The sequence below is a fragment of the Dipodomys spectabilis genome, unplaced genomic scaffold (genome assembly GCF_019054845.1).
Source record: "Dipodomys spectabilis isolate Male_0828 unplaced genomic scaffold, ASM1905484v1 ptg000039l, whole genome shotgun sequence".
Classification (NCBI taxonomy): domain Eukaryota; kingdom Metazoa; phylum Chordata; class Mammalia; order Rodentia; family Heteromyidae; genus Dipodomys; species Dipodomys spectabilis.
This window is the reverse complement of record NW_024870716.1, coordinates 12,530,964-12,553,146: the sequence shown is the minus strand read 5'-3', so window position 1 is coordinate 12,553,146 and position 22,183 is coordinate 12,530,964. Positions and strand designations below refer to the sequence as shown.

Here is a 22,183-nt window from a genome sequence, read left to right as displayed (position 1 = left end):
CAGGAGGAAAAAAAGGCATCTGGGCTTAATGCCAACATGTTAAAGAAATATGGCACTGAGCAGAATCTCACCTGGCCTCTTATTCCCATCAGGCCACACACCTCCAATGAACTGAGGTGAATGCATGTCCCACCCACACTCTTCTGTGCTCTGGACCCAAAGCCAGGGACCCAATCAAAAGTAAACTTCCTGTTTGTGCTAGAGGTGAGGAAACCAATCAGGAGACCTCTGATAGTTCAGGCCCTTATTCAACCAATTAAACAAAAAATAAGCCCTTCGTTGGGTACAAGGGGGTGGGGAAGAGCGGGGACCATGTATCTGACTGGTCCAGACAAAGGGATCACGGCTACCATCTTTGGGACCCCTTTCTTCAGAAAGTCTATTCTACTATTGTTGTTTTCTCCCCTCAAAGCAACTTGTTCTGTCTGCTTAAAATACTTTCCTGCCATTTAATTCTTTAGTGGGCAAATGACACAAACAAACCTGACCTTAGACATTATCACAAATAAATGCATTACAGCCTGAGATAAATACCAGAAAGAACGTGCTTGTTGAGAGCTTTGTCAGAAATGCTACTGTTGTAAGTACAATCCTCTTGATAAGAGACATTTGAACCATCCCTTCTTAGGAGTGTCTAGAAGCTCACAGTCAATTTGAAAACATTTTATCATTTTTAGAACAGATTGATCTGAGTTGATTTTTTAAAAGTTATTTGTAGTGAGGAGATAAAAATCCCTTAGTCTCAAGGGTGTGAAACCCTGAGTTCATCACGCAGTACTGGCACAAAAAAATAATTTTTTTCCTGGGTGCCAGTGGCTCATGCCTGTAATTCTAGTTATTCAGGAGGGTAAGGTCTAAGGATAGAGATTCAAAGCCAGCTAGGGCAAGAAAGCCTCTGAGACTTTTATCTCCAATTAAGCAACAATCCCCCCCCCCCCCCCAATCCAAACTGGAAGTAGAGCTCTGGCTCAAGTGGTAAAGTGCTAGCTTTGAGCAAAAAAGCTTCAAAGTACAGCCCTAAGTTCAAGCCCCAGGACTGGCACACATACGAGTAAATAATAATAATGAAAAAAATGTTTTATGTTACTCTTATATTTAGATAGATGCTTCTTGTGACATTTTAGATTGTAACTCAAATAGGTTTTAAAAACTAAAGTTAAAAAAACCACAGAACGGGCTGGGACGGTGGCTCAGTGGTAGAGCACTTGCCTTGCATGCTCGAGGCCCTGGGTTCGATTCCTCAGCACCACATAAGCAAAAAGCCGGAAGTGGCGCTGTGGCTCAAGTGGTAGAGTGTTAGCCTTGAGCTGAAGAGCTGAGGGACAGCGCCTAGGCCAGAGTTCAGGCCCCACAACCGGACCAAAAAACAAAAAAAACCCCACAGAATTAAAAGTAAGTTACCTTCTCTATCAATACTAGAGAAGTTTAAACGATTTACTTGAACAAAATTATGGGGGGAGGGGGGTAATGCACACATGTGCAAGTACTAGTCCTGGGGCTTGAACTCAGAGCCCGGGAGCTATCCCTTAGCTTTTACACTCAATGCTGGCACTTGAGCCACAGATCTACTTCAGGACTTTTGTTGATTAACTGGAAGTAAAAGTCTCCTGGAATTTCCTGCCTGAACTAGATTCAAACAGTGATCCTCAATCTCAGCCTCCTGAATAGCTAGGATTATATAGACAGGAGCCACCCATGCCCATATTCTCATGTTCTCTTTTGGTACACATTTACTATATCTAGAGATGCAGAAATATTTCTATCTTCAAGCTCACATGATTCAGGTCAGGTTGATAATAAGTTAGCATTTCAAGTTTCTTGCAGATATAAGCACAAAGAGGCCATTTGGAATCACTCCAAATGCTAATGACATTTTAAGGAGAACTGTTTGAGCTAGCTGTAATCACCAGCTAAAGCATTTCTTTTTAACTCCTTGACAATGAATTACATTCAGGCCAATCACTTCCTTCATATCTGCTAAAATTTCAGAAACAAAATAAACTGTACAATGTCTGGACTTACTGGATTCTCCCTCCCCTCCCGTCCCTCCTTCTCTCTCTCCTGTCTCTCTCTCAGCTAGAACAAACACAAAGGGAATTATTTTGCCAATTTTCTACTATAAATTCCACTTACAGGAGGAAAACCACCACAATATCCTGCCAACCAATTGGAAAATACAACTTGGAGAGCCAGAAAAACAACTTGGACAATTTCATCAGACACTTTGCTTCATAAATTAGGGAGGACAAGGGGCTGGGAATGTGGCTTAGTGGTAGAGTGCTTGCCTAGCATGCATGAAGCCCTGGGTTTGATTCCTTGTACCACATACACAGTAAAGGCCAGAAGTGGCACTGTGGCTCTAGTAGAAGAATGCTAGCCTTGAGCAAGGAAGCTCAGGGACAGGGCCCAGGCCCTGAGTTCAAACTCCAGGACTGGAAAAAAAAATTAGGAAAGGCAACAGGTTTCATGACAGAAATGCAAGTTAGGAAAGCCAGGACTGTGGGGATGGTACATTTGACTCCTTATCAGACCATCTCGTTACAATAATGAATCTAGTGCTTCATCTAGTTACCAAAGGCATCTACTATGTAGATCTATGGTCTTTCTCCATAAAGCCCTAAACACCATTTTTATTCCAGACTAATTTATGTCCACTTCCACCAGCATGTAGCTCTGCTTACTGTCCAGAGCCTCAGGTGTCCATGGAAAAATCGTGCTGGCCTATTGAGGAACCTCTTTCTATCTCATTTTTTCAAATTCTGTTAGCCTGATGTCAGTGACTCATGCCTGTAATCCTAGCTACTCAGGAGGCTGAGATATGAGAATCGTGATTTAGAGCCAGCCAGGGCAAACAAATCCATGAGACTCTTATCTCCAATTAGCGGCAAAAATCTAGAGTGGAGGTGTGGGTCAAGTGGTAGAGTGCCAGCCTTGAGTGAAAAAGCCAAGCAAAAGTGTGAGGTCCTGAGTTCAAGGCCCTGTAGCAGAGCATGTACGCCTGTGCGCATGCGCGTGTGTGCACACGCGCGCGCGCACACACACACACACACACACACATACACACACACTCCTCAAATATCCTGTTAAGATGTACAACATTTTGAAGTTTGTAAAGCATATGAATATAAAGATTTCTTGTCATCTAAAAATCTCTGTACAGTAAGCATTGCCTTCTTTGTGCCTAAGGAACCAGCTATGACTTCTTCTTGTCCCAAAGCAAGCAAACATGTCCAGCCTGTACACACATGAGAGAGGTTTTAAATACAGTTTCACCAAGGGCTTGCTAGGAGCATTTTATTACTAATGTGGAGAACTGAAAGGCAATATATCGTGGTTGTATCTTTTTCCTGTTTGTTTTTCTGTGCCAGTCCTGGAGCTTGAACTCAGAGCCTGGGTGCTGTCCATGAGCTTTTGTGCTCAAGGCTGGCACCCTGCCACTTGAGTTGCAGCTCTATTTTTGGCTTTTTGGTGGTTAAATGGACATAAGAGCCTCATGGGCTTTTCTGCCTAGGCCTCAGCCACCTGTGCAGCTGTGGCGCCTGGCCTCATGATCACATCCTAAGGCTGCATGTAAAGGCACTACCTGCCAGGGCCCCTGACCCACTCACTAGCCAGCACAACACAGGTAATCCCAAGCAATCACACATTAAAGCAAGGCAGATACAAATCTGAGAATTAGGAAAGAACGCCTCTGGCAGCACACCCAGTTCATGATTACACTGTTGGAAATGTTTGCCAGAACATTCCACAACAAGAAACACAATGCTGAAATCAAAGCCTGGACCTGATATTTTACTCATTCTACAAAGCAACTGCAGTTTGATGTTTCCATGCTAACAAAAATGAAAGAGCTGTTGCTTCAGATCTCATCGACTTTTCCGAGATTTAAGATAGCAATGGAAAGACGATGTAGAGATTTAAACATCGTCTTTTTCAAAAAGTAAAATATCAGTTATCTGAATCCTTAAGAGATAATTTTTCAGAATTCAAAACCTAAAACTGAAGTAATAAGATGATGAAACCAGGTACTGGTGGCTGATGTCTGTGACCCTAGCTATTCAGAAGACTGAGATATGAGGATCATGGTTTAAAGCCAGCAGGGCATAAGAATCCATGAGACACCTATCTCCAATTAACCAGAAAAATGCCAAAAGTGGAGGTATGACTCAAATCGTGGAGTGCCAGAATTAAGCAAAAAAGCTAACCAAGAGAGCAAGAACCTAAGGGTAAGTCACAGGATTGACACATATACCCAAAAATACAGTAAAAAGTAATAATACACAAATCATAACCAGCCAAAGCTCTACGCTACGACAGAAGTCATATAGGTTTCTTCTGTCTTTCTATGCCATAGATAATCTTTCTTTTTCTTTCTTTCATTTTTGTCGGTCATGCAGCTTAACCTCAGGGCCTGAGTGCTGTCCCTGAACTCTTTTTTGCTCAAGGCTAGTGCTGTAATACTTTGAGCCACAGCACCACTTCCAGGTTTTTGTGGTTGATTGGATATAAGAGTCTCACAGACTTTCCTGCCTGGAGCTGGCTTCAAAGTTTGATCCTTGGATCTCAGCATCGAGTAGCTAGGATGACAGGCATAAGCCACCAGCACCCAGTGATAATTTTTCTTAACAATGTTAACCACACAATCAGGACTCTTCATGTCAGTTCAATTAAGCACCAAACACAGGGAGGATATTTCCTGAACTCAGCTCCTGAGACTAGGTTACCTAGAAGGAGGGTATGCTGGACCTAAAGCCACAAGTGGTCATTTCAAACACTGGGAAACACTCTGAACAGAATCTAGAATAAAAGTTTAATTAAAAAGAGCGAGAGCCAGATGTTAGTGGATCATGCCTATAATCTTAGCTACTCAGGAATCTGAGATCTGAGGATCACAGTTCAAAGCCAGCCTGGGCAAGAAAGTCTATGACAATCTTATTTCCAAGTAACCACCAAAATGCCAGAAGTGAAGCTGTGGCTCAAGTAGTAGAGTGCTAGTCTTGAGTGAAAAAATCTCAGGACAGTGCCCAGACCCTGAGTTCAAATACCAGGACTAACACACACAAAAATAAAAAGACATGCATTAATAACTATAGCAACTCTCTAAGTAAAGAACAACTGAAACACCTCCTGATGATTCATTATACTTACTTTAAAAGGAGAGCTAATACTTGCAAGATGAGAAAGCAGAAATCTGACTAAGTTATATGTGGTTTATAAATGCAGTAAAGTAACACTTATGGCCTGTATTGTGCCAGCTACCACCTCATATACTAAGCCCCACTCTCCAGTGTGACTTCTCTGGAGATCTGACTATAGGAAGTAGTAAGGATTAAATGAGGTTCTAACAGGGGTGGGCTCTAATCTAGAGCTGGTACTTTGAGGAGGGAGCCTCAGAAATCTCTCGGGGTGGTGGTGGTGGTGGTTGTGTGTGTGTGTGTGTGTGTGCCTGCCTGGAGACTGAGGCAAAAGAATGACTAATTTGTAGCCACCCTAGGCTACAATGTGAGACCATATACATAATCTGACCTTTTTTTTTCTTTTTGCCAGTTCTGGAGCCTGAAGTCATGGCATGGGGCGCTGTCCTGAGCTTCTTTTGCTTAAGGCTAGGGCTCTACTACTTGAGTCACAGGTCTACTCCTGTAGTTGTGATAGTTTATTTGAGATAAGCCTTTCTTGGACTTTCTGCCCAGGCTGGCTTTGAGCCCCATGATTCTCAGATCTCAGCTTCCTTAGTAGCTAGGATTATAACTGTGAGCCACAAGTGCCCAGTTTTACACTCTGACTTATAAGAGACATAAGAGAAAGGCCATGTGAGGGCCCAGGGAGAAGGCAGCCATCTACAAGGCAGGAGAGAGGCCTTACCACACACAACCTGTGTAAACATCTTCACCCAGGGGCTGGGAAGGTGGCTCAGTGGTAGAGCGCTTGCCTTGCATGCATGAGGCCCTGGGTGCAATTCCTCAGCACCACATAAGCAAAAAGAAAAAAGCCAGAAGTGGCGCCATGGCTCAAGTGGTAGAGCGCTAGCCTTGAGTTGAAGAGCTGAGGGACAGCGCCCAGGCCCAGAGTTCAGGCCCCACGACCGGACCCAAAATAAAATAAAATAAATAAACATCTTCACCTGGACTTGCAGCCTCTACAACCAGGAGAGAAAAAAATGCCTGGTGTTGCAGCCAGAGGTTGACAGTTATGGAAGAATCTAATGGTGAGTAAGAAGTCTGTCAGTGATGTTTACTGGCAGAGCCAACTAACCAATTGGGAACCAGAAGAGACAGACTTCTGAGTCCTGTCCCAGAAGAAAGCACAGATGACCAGGAAATGCAGCAGAACTAAGAAACCAGGGGAGACAGTGCAAGAGGACTGAGACCTGGCAGCCTGCTAGCCTCAGAGAGGCATGTAAGCAGAGAGACCTCACTCAGATCAGCAGAGGAAACAAAGACTGTTTCCTGAGACTCAAAAGTATCATTTTAAGCCAGGTGCAGTGACTCACATGTGCAATCCTATCTACAGAGGAGGCTGAGATCTGAGAATTAAGGTGGAAAGCCAGCCCAGGCAGGAAAAGTCAGTGATCTGCTGATCTCCAATGAACCAGCAAAACTCCCGAAGTGGAAGTGTGGTGTAAGTGGTAGAGTGAAAGCTACAGTGTTATTTAGGACTCATATTTTAATGTTTAGGTTAGCGTTATTTAAATCTTTCTGGTACGATATGACATTTTAACCCCTCTGTCATCACTTTTATAATAATAATAAAAACTTAAAAACTTTCTAGTATGAATGAAAGTATCACTACATAAGCCATTAATTTATAAAATTGATAGATACTAGTAAAATATTAAAAAAAACCTAACAAAATTTTAGAAAATGAACTATGGTACAAATAGTAAAGTTTCGGATATTTATGTCCACTGACCTTGTAAGAATGTAAGGTGAGAAGGAAGCTGGGTTGTCCTGCTCTGAAAAGAGGGGCGTAGATCCTCCCATTATCCACAGGCGAAAGTACAAAAGCACCATCACCTACAGGAAACAAGAAGCTTCGTAAGGTGGCGATCCCTAGGCAGAACCTTCTCTGTCTGACAGGGCTTCTAGCATGCTTACATGTGCTCAGCAGAAGAACAAGCAAGGCCCTGTAACTTCCACATTCATTTTTTTTTTAGCACTAAGCTGCTTGGCTGCAAGGAGTTCTGTGTCACAGGAAAGGCTATGGAGGGTTGGGTATCACAAAGAGAGAAGTGTGGGAGACAACCAGGGGTGAGCACTTGAGGGAGCTCACCTGAGCAGGTGACCGGCACCACCAGAAAATACTGCTGAGTAAGTCATGGAGGGCAATACATGGTTTCTCTATATATAATATTAAATGCTGAGACCATTACCCATCAATAGACAATTCTGAGACCTGGTTCACCTCTGTAATCCTATCTACCCAGGAGGCTGAGATTTGAGGATCCTGGTTGGAGGCTAGCTGAGGTAGCCAAGTCTATGAGACTCTTAACTCCAATAACCTAGCAAAAAGGCTGAAAGTGGAGCTGTGGCTCAAGTGGTAGAGTGCTAGACTTGAGAAAAAAAAAAAAAAAAAAAGGTGAGGGACAGTGCCCAGGCCCTGAGTTCAAACCTCAGAATGGTATAAGATAGATAGACAGACAGGCAGATGGACTGACAGATTTAAAGGCCTTCAGTGTAGCCCACACTGTCAGTGAGTTCACACATATCTAGAATTGTTACATTTTTTTTTTTTTTTAAAAACCAGTCCTGGGGCTTGAACTCAGGGCCTGGGCACTGTCCCTGAGCTGCTTTTGCTCAAGGCCTAGCACTCTACCACTTGAGCCACAGCACCACTTCTGGCTTTTTCGGCTTATGTGGTACTAAGGAATCTAACCCAGGGCTTCATGCATGCTAGGCAAGCACTCTACCACTAAGCCCCATTCCCAGCCAACCTAGAATACTTTCACACATACCAAAGCTGTGTAACATTCATATTATGCAAACTCTTCTGTATCCAGATCACGTCATTTCTACTGTTGATTCTATTACATTATCTAGGTCATGTATCTGAGCTGAGTTGAAGTAAAAACATTCATTATTAAGACATTTCACAAATACATTTATACTTACATAACTTATGACCAAAATGGCCCTTTTGAAAAATGGTCTCATGGAAAGCAGGTAATTACTATTGCTGCCTGTTGTCAGGTACCTGAAAGAGGAGAGAAGAGAAAAAAAATGTTTAGATACATGCAAGAGTACACCATGTATTGTCTCCGAAGTAAATATGCTATGTATCTGGAGAAGCTGAGAGCCAGGCCGAAGAGTCTGAACACTGACTCCAATCCCCAACTCTGTTGCCTACAACTTAGGAGGCCAAGGAAAGCTTCTATTTTGTGCACACACACGCACACGCGCGCGCGCGCGCGTGTGTGTGTGTGTGTGTGTGTGTATTTATTTGTGTCAGTACTAGGGGCTTGAACTCAAGGTCCCATATTCTCCTTGGCATTTTCACTTAAGGCTGATGCCCTACCACTTGAACCATACCTCCACTTTGGATTTTTTTCCTGGTTAATTGGAGTCGCACAGACTTTTCTGTTGGAGCTGGCTTTCAACTGTGATTGACAGATCTCAGCCTCCTGAGTAGCTAGGATGACAGACAGGCGTGACCCCCTAGGCCCAACCACATATAAGTAAGTACACAGTGAAAGAAAGAAGCTGTATCAAATCACGTGACCCAACAAGTATTTTCCAACTCTGGTTTCCCTCATTCCTTTTCATGTGTTTTTTTCTTTCACTCCTTTTAATCCAGTTTTCACTCAAAGGTATTTCTGCTAACATCTCCTAAAAGCTGGATTTGAATTTAGTTTCTACACTGGGTAAAGTGATATCAGAACAGGAATCCTTTTGTACAATCTGAATGTCTTAGAGTCTTGCAGGAAACATTCACCCTGGCTACTACTAAGTATTTGTGAGGTTCCAGTGTCTACTAACAACTGTTTCATAAGTGTGGGGAAATGGCAGTCTTACTCAACAGCAGGTATCTCCCTCCTCACTTCTATTTTCCTCTTCCTGTCTCATTTAGAAAAGAAAAACAAAACCCTTCTGAAGTAGCTGTCATCCTACCTATCCAGGAGGCTTAGATCTGAGGATGTGCTTTAAAAGCCAGGCATGGCAGAAAAGTCCCCAAGACTCATCTCCAATCAACCAATAAAAAGCTGGAAGAAAAGGTGTGGCCCAAGTGCTAGCTTGGAGCAAAAAAGCTCATGAGATAGCACCCAGGCCCTGAGTTCAAGTTCTAGGACACACACACACCCCACACACCACACAAAGTTGAAAGTACTACATGGTCAGATCTGACTATCCAAGTATTAAATGAATAGGAAAAAAGAAAAGTTCTCAAGACACAAAATAGAGTTAACTAGTAATGAACTTTCTACTAGGTCCATCGATAAATGCTCTTTTTGAATCCTTTTCCTGTCCCATATCAGCGATACTGTCAGCTTCCACAGCACAAGTGAACAGATAGCTTCCGTCCCCAAGAGAACTTCAGGGAGCCCTGAGACTGCATACAGGGTTGTATGTGTGCACACACACACATGCTCACACATCTGTGTATTTTTCTCAGGCAAAGTCACTGGGTATGATGATTTTTCAGTGTGAACAGGGGTCTGTACTCCTAAAAGTCAAGGCACGGCTGAGCATCCTCCTCCCAGTTTTGTTTCTATGGTAACTATCATTTTTAGGCTAGTTCTGGATATTGAAAGGTTAAGGTAAGTGGCAGCAGGAAGTCAAAGGGAATGAATGACAGAGGAGGCAGGAAAAGGCGCTAGGGAGGACAGGGGTGGAGATAAACAAGGAAAAAGGGCTTCCTGGAGTGCTTGACCTTTGGAAGATTCATTTCTCAAGTTCATTCTGTTGCTTGTTTATTTTAACATAGTGGAAAAATTAGAAGTGGGTTTCCTTCTATAGAACAACAAACTGCAGAGTTTAAGATTTTTTTCCCAATGGTCAGCTTAGATGAAGCCCCATGTATTGTTTCTCTGAAAGCTTGCTATGATACTTATTATCAGTAATTATGGTCCTAAAGCATTAGTCTTGGTAAAATTCCATTTCCCCAAGAAGTTGAGCTCAGACACCAATTTACTCTTAAAATGTGATATCCCAGAGCGATGTCAACCTGGAATGGTATGGAGTTTTGTGGATTAAAAATAAGACTTCTTTTTGAGGTTCTATTTATGTCTGCTCACACTGTAGTAAATGACAAAGTAAGCCAAAATGCCCTGGTGCCCTATTTTGAGAACTACTAGGTCAGACAGCCTATGATTCCTAAGGTGTACAGGCAGCTTGCCTGTGCTGAATTCTCTATATCCTTTCCTCTCCACCCCATGAAACCAGAGAGTGGGAGGGTGGGAAAATGCAGTCATTACAGCCAATTTACATTATGTAAAAAAATGAGCTACATACCTTGAAGGTAGGAGGTGGGAGGGGGAAATCAGGGTGAATGAAGGGGTGACGTTGACTGAGAAACACTGTCCTTATAACCATACTTATGGACTTGTAGCCTCTTTGTACAACTAGTAATTAATAGTAACAATGATTTTAATTTTTTTTTGTCAGTTGTGGAGCTTGAACTCAGGGCCTGGGTACTGTCCCTGAACATCTTTGTGCTCAAGGCTAGCACTCTACCACTTGAGCTATAGCACTGTTTCTGGTTTTTGCGTGATTAATTGGAGATAAGAGTCTCCCAGGGATTTTTCTGCCTGGACTGGCTCTGAATTGCGATCCTCAGATCTCAGCCTCCCGAGTAGCTAGGATTACAGGTATGAGCCAGTGGCTCTAACTTTTTTCTGTTTAAAATAATTTATATGCCAGGCACTGGTGGCTCATACCTGTGATCCTAGCTATTCAGGAGGCTAAGATCTGAGGATCACAGTTCAAAGCCAGCTCAGTCAGGAAAGTCTGTGAGACTCTTAACTATCTCTAATAAACTACCCTCCCCCAAAATTTTTTTAAGCCAGAAGTGGAGCTGTGGCTCAAGTGGTAGAGCATAAGCCTTGAACAAAAGAAGCTCAAGGACAGTACCCAGACCCTAAGTTCAAGCCCCAGAACTGGCACTAAAATTTGCCCTCTTCCTGAGGTTCATCTTTCAGAGTAACTCAATCCTCAGCTCACACAGACAGACCTTAGTGGAGAAAGCCAGCCACCCCAAATCACCCACCAAGGATCCTAAGATCTAAATGAGGGCTTACTGTTCTATGCCACAGCCTTTGTTCATGAATTGTCCTGTCAATTGATACTTGATACGTAAGACTGTTTGCTTGGTCAGTGTTCAGTCAGCTCCAGAAATGTCAGTGCCCACTTGTGTAGTTCCTTATAAAAAGTGAAAGTTTATAAGTCCGTTCAGCAAGAACCTCTCTCACTTGGTATCCGCTCACCACAGATATCTGATCCAGATCTTCACCCTCCACCATGCCTCTGGTGATACATGATCAGCCTGGCCTGTCTTCAGTGAGGATCCTGTTAGGTCACTTGAGCCAGAAGCCTCTTATCCATAGTATTTTCTTTCAGAAATTTCCATCTATCTATCTAGGGGCACAGGTCCCATTTCTCCACCAAGTAAAGAATTAGCGTGGTAATGCAGAAAGTTTATACAAAGTGGGAGCAGAACAGAGACTCTGTAAGAAGGATCCTGGTGCTGGGAGTCTAATGAAGTCCCCCGGAACAGTGGCCTTTATGCCTTTAATTAATTAATTCTTCCCAGGATCCAACTGGTCAGTGAGGACCCACATGTGAACTCTGCCACTGGACACAAGCAAATCCAACTGATCATGCCTGACTGTGACCTCACTACCTAAATATGATTTTGAGCAGGAACTCAGGGCATTGAAGGAAAAAGAAATGCCATTTTGAGCAGGAGCCCAAGGCATTATGGCCACAATGGGCCACATGTTGTCTGCTTCATGTCATATATGCTATTTCCTATCCTTATCTACCTAACAGTTTCTCTTTGTTGTTTCTCAACTTCTCTAACCCCTAACCCCCATCCTGCTACTTGGTTTTAAATTCACACGTAGCCACACTACACTGAGTGTTAATACCAAACTATCTCTCTCCAGTACAAAATTCCATCACAGTAATCTATGTATGTATTACCATAGGCTACTCTTCTTTAAGTCTACTTTACCATGCTTTAACAGGGTGAACTTCTTCCTTTCTTTTACAAAATGATAGCAATTGATAGATATTGATCATAGCAAAATAGTGAATAAATACCTAGTGGCCTAATAGAATTTTAAGTATCATAATTTACCTTCCTCTTCTCAATCCTTTTTCTTGTTCTATATGTTCCTTACCTTCCAGTATGAGGTCAGGGTACAAAATAAAAGTGCTCATAGTTTGGGGTATAGACAGAATGTGAAGAAGAAAATTATTTAGACAAAGATCATTTCTGCTTACATGTCAGCTCCTGGTAACAAAAGGATGAACTGTTACAAAAATGAATTACAAGGAATTAGATCTATGATTCCTAACTTAATTTTCTATGTCATTTCAGGATATTAGTTAAAAATCACATGCTGAGAAATAACTCACACCTTTTAGAATAAAACTTCAGAATAAAACTTTTAGACTAAGACTTTGAAAATAACCATTTTTCTTTGAAACACAAGACAAAAAATTTCTGGTAACCAAAACATAGTAGAGAGAGCTCACAGAACATATCATAAGCTTACTAAGAATAACTATCTATAAATGAGCTTGTTAAAACATTCTCCTTGAACTTAGGAAGTGCTTCATCCAAACCTTAATAAGCAGAGGCATTCTGCAAGGAGCAACCTTTGGTGTCTTGTTTGATATTCAAATGAAGATTCTAGAGGGAAAGACCAAAGGTATTCTAAGCAGATACTGGTGCATTTCTTAGTTCTGTCTATTCAGAAACCCCAGTGGACTTTCAATGCCCACTCAATAGGGTTTGAAAATTGTTCCAGAAATTTAAAACTCTTTACTTGTCATATTACTCAAAAAGAAACATTTACTTGAACCTCTCTCTCATTCTCTCTGATTCTTTCTCTAGTTCTCTCTCTAGTTCTCTGTCTCTGTCTCTGTCTCTGTCTCTCTCTCTCTCTCTCACACACACACACACACACACACACACACACAAATGGTATAAATAAAGACAACTTGTGGGTGGCGACAGGAGGGAAAAACTGGGACAGAGCAAGGAAAAGGGTGACATGCCTAGCTACTCAGGAGGTTGAGATCTGAGGATCAAGGATCAAAGCCAGCCTGGGCAGGAACGTCTGTGAGACTCTAGTCTTCAATTAGCCACCAAAAAACCAGAAGTGGGGAACTGTGGTTCAAGTGGTAGAGTACCAGCTTTGAGCAAAAAAGAGACAGTGCCTGGGCCCTGAGTTCAGCCACTGGCACAAAGCAAAAAAAAAGGGTAAAAGTTAATCAGGTTAGCTTTATAGATGTGTTAATCACGTAAGGAGAATCTGTCTAAAACTAGTAATAGAGCCAGTAATCCTCCCTCCTGAGGAGACTAGGCCCCTTTGCTGCCCAAGCAGGAGGAATGACCAGGTCCAGGACAGAGGGTGCCCCTCCTTGACCCAGCCCTAGCAGACATTACATGATGGAAACTCAATTGGCCTCTTTTAAGATAGTGACTTCACCAGGGCAAGCCTCAGAGAACCAGACTGGCAGAAGATGGTAGACCACAGTCTGCCCAGGACAGCTTGGCTGGACATCATACTTCCTGTTCCTTCTTCTTTGTTTCCATCCTATATTAAAGCTGTAAGTTCTTTTTTATTTTTGCTTTTTAGTCCCAGTCCTTTGGCTTAACTAGGGATTTGGGTGCCATATCTGAGCTTTTTTACTTTTTTATCTAGTACTCTACCACGTGAGCCACAGCTCTACTTCCTGCTTTAAGGATGATTAATTGAAAATAAGAGTCTAATTAAAAAAGAAAAAGTATCATGGACATTCCTGCCTAGGCTGGCTTTGAACTGTGATTCTCAGATCTCAGCCTCCTGAGTAGCTGGGATTACAGGCGTGAGCCACCAGTTCCCAGCTCACTTTTTATTTTTAAATGAAAAGTTTACCTAAAAATAATTTTTTTAAAGTTTAATCTAAAAGTTTATAGATGCTTCTTCCCTGTAAGACAGTCTTTCTTTCATCTCCTCTTCCTTACAGGTGAAGTTTAATGATCACAAGATTGGCTAAAATCATTCCTACTCTCTCTAAACACTAAGGCTTCAGTGTCCTGAACCAATCATTATCATGTCAGCAAGTGACACTCGCTCAGAGAGAAGAACCACCCTGTGAAAGCATAATATCAAAAGCAGTACAATTTCATCACAAGAAAAACAAACTCCAAGCCAGGCACAATGGCACAAGCCTGCAATTCTACCTACTTAAAAAGTGGAGATCAGGGAATTGTGGCTCAAGGCTAGCTCAAGCATAAAAAATTTCCTGAGACTCCATCTCAACGAGTGACTGGTTTGGTGACAACTTGTCATCCCAGTTACAAGGGAACACACAATGGATGGGTGTGGTGGCTCACCAATGACACAGGAAAAGCACAGGTAGGAAGATCACAATTCACATCTGCCCACACATAAAATCGGACCCTCCCTCAAAAATAACCAATGCCAAATGAGCTAGAGGCATGGCTCTAGTGCCTGACTAGCAAGCACAAGGCCCTAAATTCAATCCCCAGTACCATCAAAATAAAAAGCAAGAAAACAAACTTCAAGCCGGGCACTGGTGGCCCACATCTGTAATTCTAGCTACTCAGGAGGCTGAGATCTGAGGATCACAGTTGGAAGCCAGCTCAGGCAAGTAAGTCCATGAGACTCAATCTCCAATAAATTACCAAAAAAGCCAGAAGTGGAGCTATGGTTCAAGTGGCAAAGTGCAAGCCTTGAGCAAAAAGAAGCTCAGGGACAGTGCCCAGGCTCAGAGTTCAATCTCCAGTACCACCAAAATAAAAAGGAAGAAGAACTCCAGAAGGATGTGTTTGGAAAGGCACTTTACCCAAGTGGGACCCCCCAACCCCTGCCACAGCAGTGAGAGAATGAAGTTAGTTCCAGGGGCCAGTTATTCTTCAGGACAAGGGAAGTTCATGTCCAGTAGTGACAGACGGGCAAAAGCTTTCCTTCAAGAAAGACTGGAGGATATGGCAAGTGGTGTTAAGTCCATTCTATAAGTCATTAAAATCCAATTGGCTCTCTGCATCCCTAAGCACAGTGGAAGAAACCCTTGGGAGGGGGCTTGGAGCAGGCCACAGGGGCACATGATGGACTCAGCAACCTTTGGGACAGCTGGCTGCTCCACCATGGTGTGTGAAAAGGCAAACATCTTACAGTCCTATGATCTGGTGAGGACGAATACAGTCCACATGAAGCCCTAGAAATGAGGGGCTACCAGGACCTAGTCTGGTCCTTCTGTGAAACAGAGGTGCAGAGCTCTCTGCCTGACAGCATTTTCCATACTGCCTTACAATGCTTAGTTCTCCTATAAAGAAAAGGGAATAATAACACTGAACATCATAATTATCCAGGACGCTAGGCATCCACACACAGTGAGATCAGAAGGAAGATACTCTTAGGGGAGGATCACAAGACGCAATATGCCTCTGTGCCTCTGATCATATAAAACAATATTTACCAAAATGAACTCCAGGCAATGGAAACAAGCTTTTTCCCCCCTTTTCTTTTTGTCTTGTTTGTTCATTTATCTGTCTTCGTGGGGTTTGTGGGGCTCAGAAATGGAAGGACTTAGAGTGAACAAATGCAGCTTTTGCCCATCTGTCACTACGGGACGTGATCTTCCCTTCTCCTGAAGAATAAATGGCCCTTGAAACTAACTTCATCCTCTCAACACTATGTTGAAAATGAACTATAAAACTTTTCAGCGGGGAAAGGAGGGAAATACTGAGAGAGAGCAAGGGAAGAGGTGATACTGTCCAAAAAGAAATATACTCTGTACCTGACTTATGTAACTGTACATTACCTTTATAATAGTAATGTAACATTACATTACCCTTATAATAGTAAACATATATTTAATAAAAAAGAAAGGAGAATAAACTTAGTTGCTTCTAATTTTCCTGTGTTTTCTTTCTTAGCTAGACAATCTAAAAGATTGCAGGACTGAAGCTTTTACAAATAAAAATAAAATTTGCAGTATATATTACCTTATTCCTGAGCTTCTATTTAGTGTTCTCTGCTTTTTGGGTGTATGTGTGCTAGTCTTGGGGCTTGAACTCAGGGCCTAGGTGTTCTCCCTCAGCTTTTTTGCTCAAGGAAAGGGTTCTGCCACTTTGAGCCACAGTTCTACTTGTGGTTTTCTGGTGGTTAACTGGGGATATGAGTCTCATGGACTTTCCTCTCTAAGCTGGCTTGGAACCCTGATCCTCAGATCTCAGCCTCCTGAGTTGCTAGGATTATAGGCATGAGCTACCTGCACTCAGCTTTCTTGATTTTGTTGTTGCTGTTTATTTGTCCTTGTTGTTGTTGTTGTTGTTGTTGCTGTTGTTGTTTTTACCACATCTGAGCAAGACTAATGAACCAATTCATGGCAGGCTCTTTACCCTACAGTTTTTCACACGTACAGTATCTGTTGTAAATATGCACAGAACCACAAGCAGGACAAGTATGGCATGCCAATTAATCTAACTAGATGAGTCATTCTCATAGTTCTATCCTTACACTATTCCAGAAATTTAATATTCTGAACCTCATCTACTAAATAGCCTAATCAATCACTTTTAAATGCAAAGATGGGAGATGAACAAAAATTGCTTCTAAGCAACCAAAACTGTTTGAAGCCACAATGATCTGGTTTTTATCTCTGTTGTAAAATAAAGCCATGCTGCAATATTGCTTTGGTGCTTCCAAACACCACTTCCCTTCCTGAGCAGCAAATTCTCAACCTCACTTACAGGTGGAGATGGACAAGAAGGGAAGGGACAGGAAAGACAACCTCACTTGAGGCTTGGCCCATCCAATCCTCCCAAACGTGACTAACCACCATGCTGCTCTTTACAATCGTGGTGACCTGTGGTCATTGCTTGAAAATGCACAGCCATAATACAGAGAGTAAAAGGGTTTCTGAATGACAGTGTGAAGATGAAATACCCATCAAGCAGGGTCATTTAATTCAGACTTGAATTGCATATGAACCACTGGGAATATGATTATCTTTTTTTTTTAATAGCAGTTATGGTGCTCTACCACTTTAAGCCATAGCTCCACTTCCGGTTTTCTTGTGATTAATTGGACATTAGGGTTTCACAGACTTTCTTGCCTAGGCTGGCTTTGAACCCTGATCCTCAGATCTCAAATATCAGCCTCCTAATAGCTAGGGTTACAAGTATGAGCAACCAGCTCCCAGCACGAATATGATTATCTTAACTAACAGCAACATCAACAGAATTGAAAGACAGCATCTAACAGCAAGGGATATCTACAGATTGGATGTTTGGGAACAAATCTGAGATTCTCAGTCACATTATTGACAAATAAAACACTGCTAGCAAAATGAGCTCCCTTCCCATAGCTTAGTACACTCCTTCCCCTCTCCCTTTCTAGCATGCTTCCTTCCTAGGCAACACCAAGCCCACGTAGTAAAGGCAGTAAATAATCAGCCTCCAACCCCCTTTACCTTGGGGGGCAGCTACCACCATATAAGACAACAAGAGCCCCTTAGAGTGACCTTCAGGTCTGGGCAGCTGCAGGACCCTTATCTACTATTTGGACAGCAGCCATACATCCTAGTCCTCCATGATGAAGCCCCTGATCCACACGTCCACACCGGGTCTCCGGCTCCTAGCCCCTTGTAGCCCCTCCTAAACCTCCTAGGTTATATAGGTCAACACAGACAATAGCCAGTGCTTCTTCTCACTTCTCCCTTGTGAGAAGGATTCTTGCCTACCCCTTTCCTGGCAATAAACCTTTCTTTGTTCTCTGTACCTGGATGTCTGCATGGGTCTCTGGCAAAGTCTAATTTTTACCCTATTAAACATTAAAATTAGAATTATGATAGAACAAAATGTTGGCAGGATTTCCATTAGCAAAGGAAGTATCAAGGGCTGTTTATGGGAGTGAAATTTTGTGTGACTCTGTAACTTATTTCTGAATAGTAATTAGGTAATACCCACCAAAACCTGAAACAACCTCAATCTTTAGCAAATCACACTCAAACATTCACAGGTATTACAAAACTGATGGCCTGGTTTTTGACCTTGTGATATAGTTGCATACAAGGTAAGCAAAAGGGCAACTGAATAAAAATACTTAAAGAATCCCTCTGTACTCTTTATACACTTCCCTGTGGATTTCGAGAAGTGGGAAAAGAAACCTTATTATACTATCCTATTGCTGGTAAGAATGTCAAGTAGTGCAGCCATTCTAGAAGGCAGTATGGAGAGTTCTCCAACAATGAAACACAGAACTACCCCCTGATCCAGCAATTTCAATCTCAGGAATTTATCCAAAAGACTACAAGCCAGAGGCAGGCACCAGTGGCTCACACCTGTAATCCTAGCTACTTAGGAGGCTGAGATCTGAGGATCAGATTGAAAACCAGCCCTGGCAAGAAAGTCTGTGAGGTTATCTCCAATTGACTATCAAAAACAAAAACAAAACAATGGAAGTCTTTGAGATTCTTATCCAATTAACTACCAAAACAAACAAACAAACAAAAAATGAGCTGCGGGCTCAGGTGGTAGAGCAACAACCTTGAGCACAGAAGCTCAGAGATAGCACGTAGGCCCTGAGGTCAAACCCTAGGAATAGCCAAAAAAAAAAAAAAAATTACAAGTCAGGATGCAATAAAGACACTGACACATCCACATTTATTGCTACACTATTCACAGCTAAGTTTTGGAAACAACCCAGATACCCAGTACTGGTAAAAATAAATAAATAGGCTGGGTGGTAAGCTCAAAGAGGCAGAGCAATGGGTTGGAGAAACTGTTGCAATCAAAACTTTCTTTGCTTTAAACAGATTGCTTTCCTTATGAGACATGCTATCTGCACCTGAAAACAGGCTAAGCCAGCCACTAGGCATTATGTGACATAAGAATCTCAACTTATTTATAATCTCAATTACTAAGACATATTTATTGCTTAAGCATTTTATACATAGGAAGTGTGACAATAAAGATGGGTGTTTTTTTTAACTTGGCTCATAAACTGGCACTGACAGAATTCTTACAATTAGACATTTCTGAACATGTTAAAGAATTGCAAAATAGTTGAAGCAAGTTTATAGCCAAGAATGTTTCCCAGAGCATAACAATCAGGTGCTGGTGGCTTACACATGTAGTCCTAGCTACGCAGGAGGATGAGATCTGAGGACTGAGGTTCAACGCTAACCCAGACAGAAAAATCCATGAGACTTTCATCTGCAATTAACAACAAAAAAAGCTGGAAGGAGAGATGTGGCTAAAGCAGTAGAATGCCATGGCGCCTAGAGTAAAACACCTAAGGGACAGCACCCAGGCCCTGAGTGGGGAGAGGGGAAGGGGAGAGAAAATAGAAGATATAACAACGCTTTCCATAAGCCCCTGTGCTCTCTTTATTAAAACCACAGCCACAGTCCTTGATCCTCACAGCTCACACCCACACACATGCTAATCTGATAAACAAAAACAACACAGCAGAATACATGTTTTCCTACTCTTTTTGAGTTTTTAAGAATGTCATTCAGATATAAATACGTGTTATTTCACTATATTTTTGGAAAATCTCCCTGTTATCCTTTGAGATCATTATTAAGCAACTGATTTAAGATACAAATTCTAAGATTTTGAGTCCCTTTTTTTCCCCTTGTGCTGGTCCTGGGGCTTGAACTCAAAGCCTGGGCGCTGTCCCTGAGCTCTTTTGCTTAAGGCTAGTGCTCTACCACTTGAGCTACACCATTTCTTTTTCTTTTCTTTTTTTTTTTTTTTTAATTGTGAAAATACCGTACAGAGGGGTTACAATTACATGGGCTACACCTCCATTTCTTATTTTGGGGTAATTTGTTGCAGACAAGAATCTCATACAGCTGGGAATGTGGCTAGTAGTAGAGTTCTAGCCTTGAGCACAAAAGCCCAGGGACAGTGCCCAAGCCCTGAGTTCAAGCCCCAGTACTGGCAAAAAAAGGAAAAAAAAATGTCATAGACTTTATTGCGTGGGCCAGCTTCAAACCATGATACTCACATCTCAGCCTCTTGGGTAACTAAGATTACAGTAGGCACAAGCCACTGAGCTCCTGGCTTCAAAGATCTTTTTTTCTGAATAGGTTCCAATCATAGGGCCTCAGGATTTGGGGAGCCACCAGTTAATGCACTGCAAATACTCTATTTTAAAGGGCTTGACAAGACCCATATTGAAATAAAGTAGGTGGCTGAAGAAAGCTCAGTATAAGCAGGAAAGTACTTGCTTCGTATGTGTCAGACTTTGGGCTCAATCCACAGCACTAAAATTAAATAGATGAAAATCAAACAAATAAAATACATCAGCTTTGCCACCTCACCGATTTACCTTTACCTCTGATTGGCAAAATACTCACCTCGCCCAAGGCTAGCACTTTACTGCTTGAGACAGAGCTCCACTTCCAGCTTTTTGCTGGTTAATTTCTGCCCAGGCTAGCTTTCCATCATAATCCTTGGAGTACTGACTAGTGACCTGGGCCCCCAGCTCATAGGACACCACATCCAGCAGCAACTGTATGAGGTATGTGAGGTAGCGGAGTTCCCACTGCCATGCCACGTGGCAAGAGAACAGACTGACAACAAGCACGGGGTGAGAACATTGGCCTTTCAAGTATCAATATACTTCTGTGTGGATTTAAACCTAAAAATGTCTCACGAAGTGGCTCAAGCTACTTGGAAGGCAGGGACTGGGGCACTGAGGCTTGAGGCCAGCCTGGTTTGAAGATAGTCCAATTATCAAAGCCGGGTGCTGGTGGCTCACACCTGTAATCCTAGCTACTCAGGAGGCTGAGATCTGAGGATCAAGGTTCAAAGCCAGCCCAGGAAGGAAAGTCCACGAGACTCTTCAATAAACCACCAGAAAACTGGAAGTGACACTGTGGCTCAAGTGGTAGAGCACTAGCCTTCAGCTGAAGAGCAGAGGGACAGCGCCCAAGTCCCACGACCACGAGGAAAAAACAAAAGTTATCAAAATTCCATCTTGACCATGTGTCACCCTAAGCTATGAGGGAAGCACAAATAAGGAGGATCACCATCTATGCCAGACTGAGCACAAAACAAACCAGGGCTTGAACTCTCAATCTGCTTCCTTGCTCAAGCCTGGTGCTCTACCATTGAGCCACAGATCCAATTCTCTTTGCTGGTTAAATGTAGTCAAGAGTCTCAGGGACTTTTCTGCCAGAGCTGGTTTTAAATTTCAATCCTCAAATCCCAGCCTCCTGAGTGGCTGGTATTACAGGTGCTCAGCTCCACCCCATTATTTCTAACCTGTATCTTCAACTTAAATTAGGGAAGGAGATTTGTGACGGCTATGACTGTTGCCTGTAGGGAAAGGGCAAAGAAACCTCCCATGACAGAAATAAATTTGAGTCACTGGAGCAGAGCCAGTTGCAAAGTTGCATGCTGTGCTCCCAGACTTCCCGAATCTCTCCTCCTGATTTATAGCAGTTATTTTCCACAACTTCTATAGCTCTCCAGTGGTAATTTTCCAAAATAGATGCAATGGCGTATGTCTTTTCCAGGAAGAATGCCTTAATGAGCTGGGCGCTGGCAGCTCACATCTGTAATCCCAGCTACTCAGAAGACTGAGATCTGAGAATCAAAGTTCAAAGCCAGCTGGTGGTGTGGTGTGTGCCTGTAGTCCCAGCTGCCTGGGAGACCTAGGTAAGAAGGTTCCCACTCTTAGGTTGGCTAAGGTAGGCTGGGGTGAGAAGGGGAGAAATATGAGACTTACATGAAAAAAAAAAAAAAAGCCAAAGAGGAGAGGGGCTAGGATTGTGGCTCAAGGAGTACCTCACCTAAATTCAAATCCCAGTATCCCCCAATTGAGAGAGAATAGAAAAGATCAACAACTTTTACAACAAACCTGAATTCTAAATAAAAACCCCAAAGCATTTAACTCCAATTGCCAACATGTGAACTAGGAACCTAAAGTAATATACACTCTACCTATTTTCATATTAACTACAAATGATAGACCAAGAGGCCAGCAAAGGTCTGA

The 22,183-nt window shown here is 42.5% G+C and overlaps 1 protein-coding gene across 1 annotated transcript in view; it reads right to left on the bottom strand.

The window, feature by feature from the left end:
* Nucleotides 1–22,183, bottom strand: part of Tmtc1 (transmembrane O-mannosyltransferase targeting cadherins 1) — a 146,540-nt gene that overhangs the window by 59,687 nt on the left and 64,670 nt on the right. Inside the window, exons 6-7 of the mRNA XM_042677525.1 lie at nucleotides 8,109–8,190; nucleotides 6,910–7,013 (exon numbers count right to left, since the gene is read on the bottom strand). Of these exons, the coding sequence (XP_042533459.1) occupies nucleotides 6,910–7,013; nucleotides 8,109–8,190 (186 nt within the window). The remainder of the gene's footprint in view (nucleotides 1–6,909; nucleotides 7,014–8,108; nucleotides 8,191–22,183) is intronic.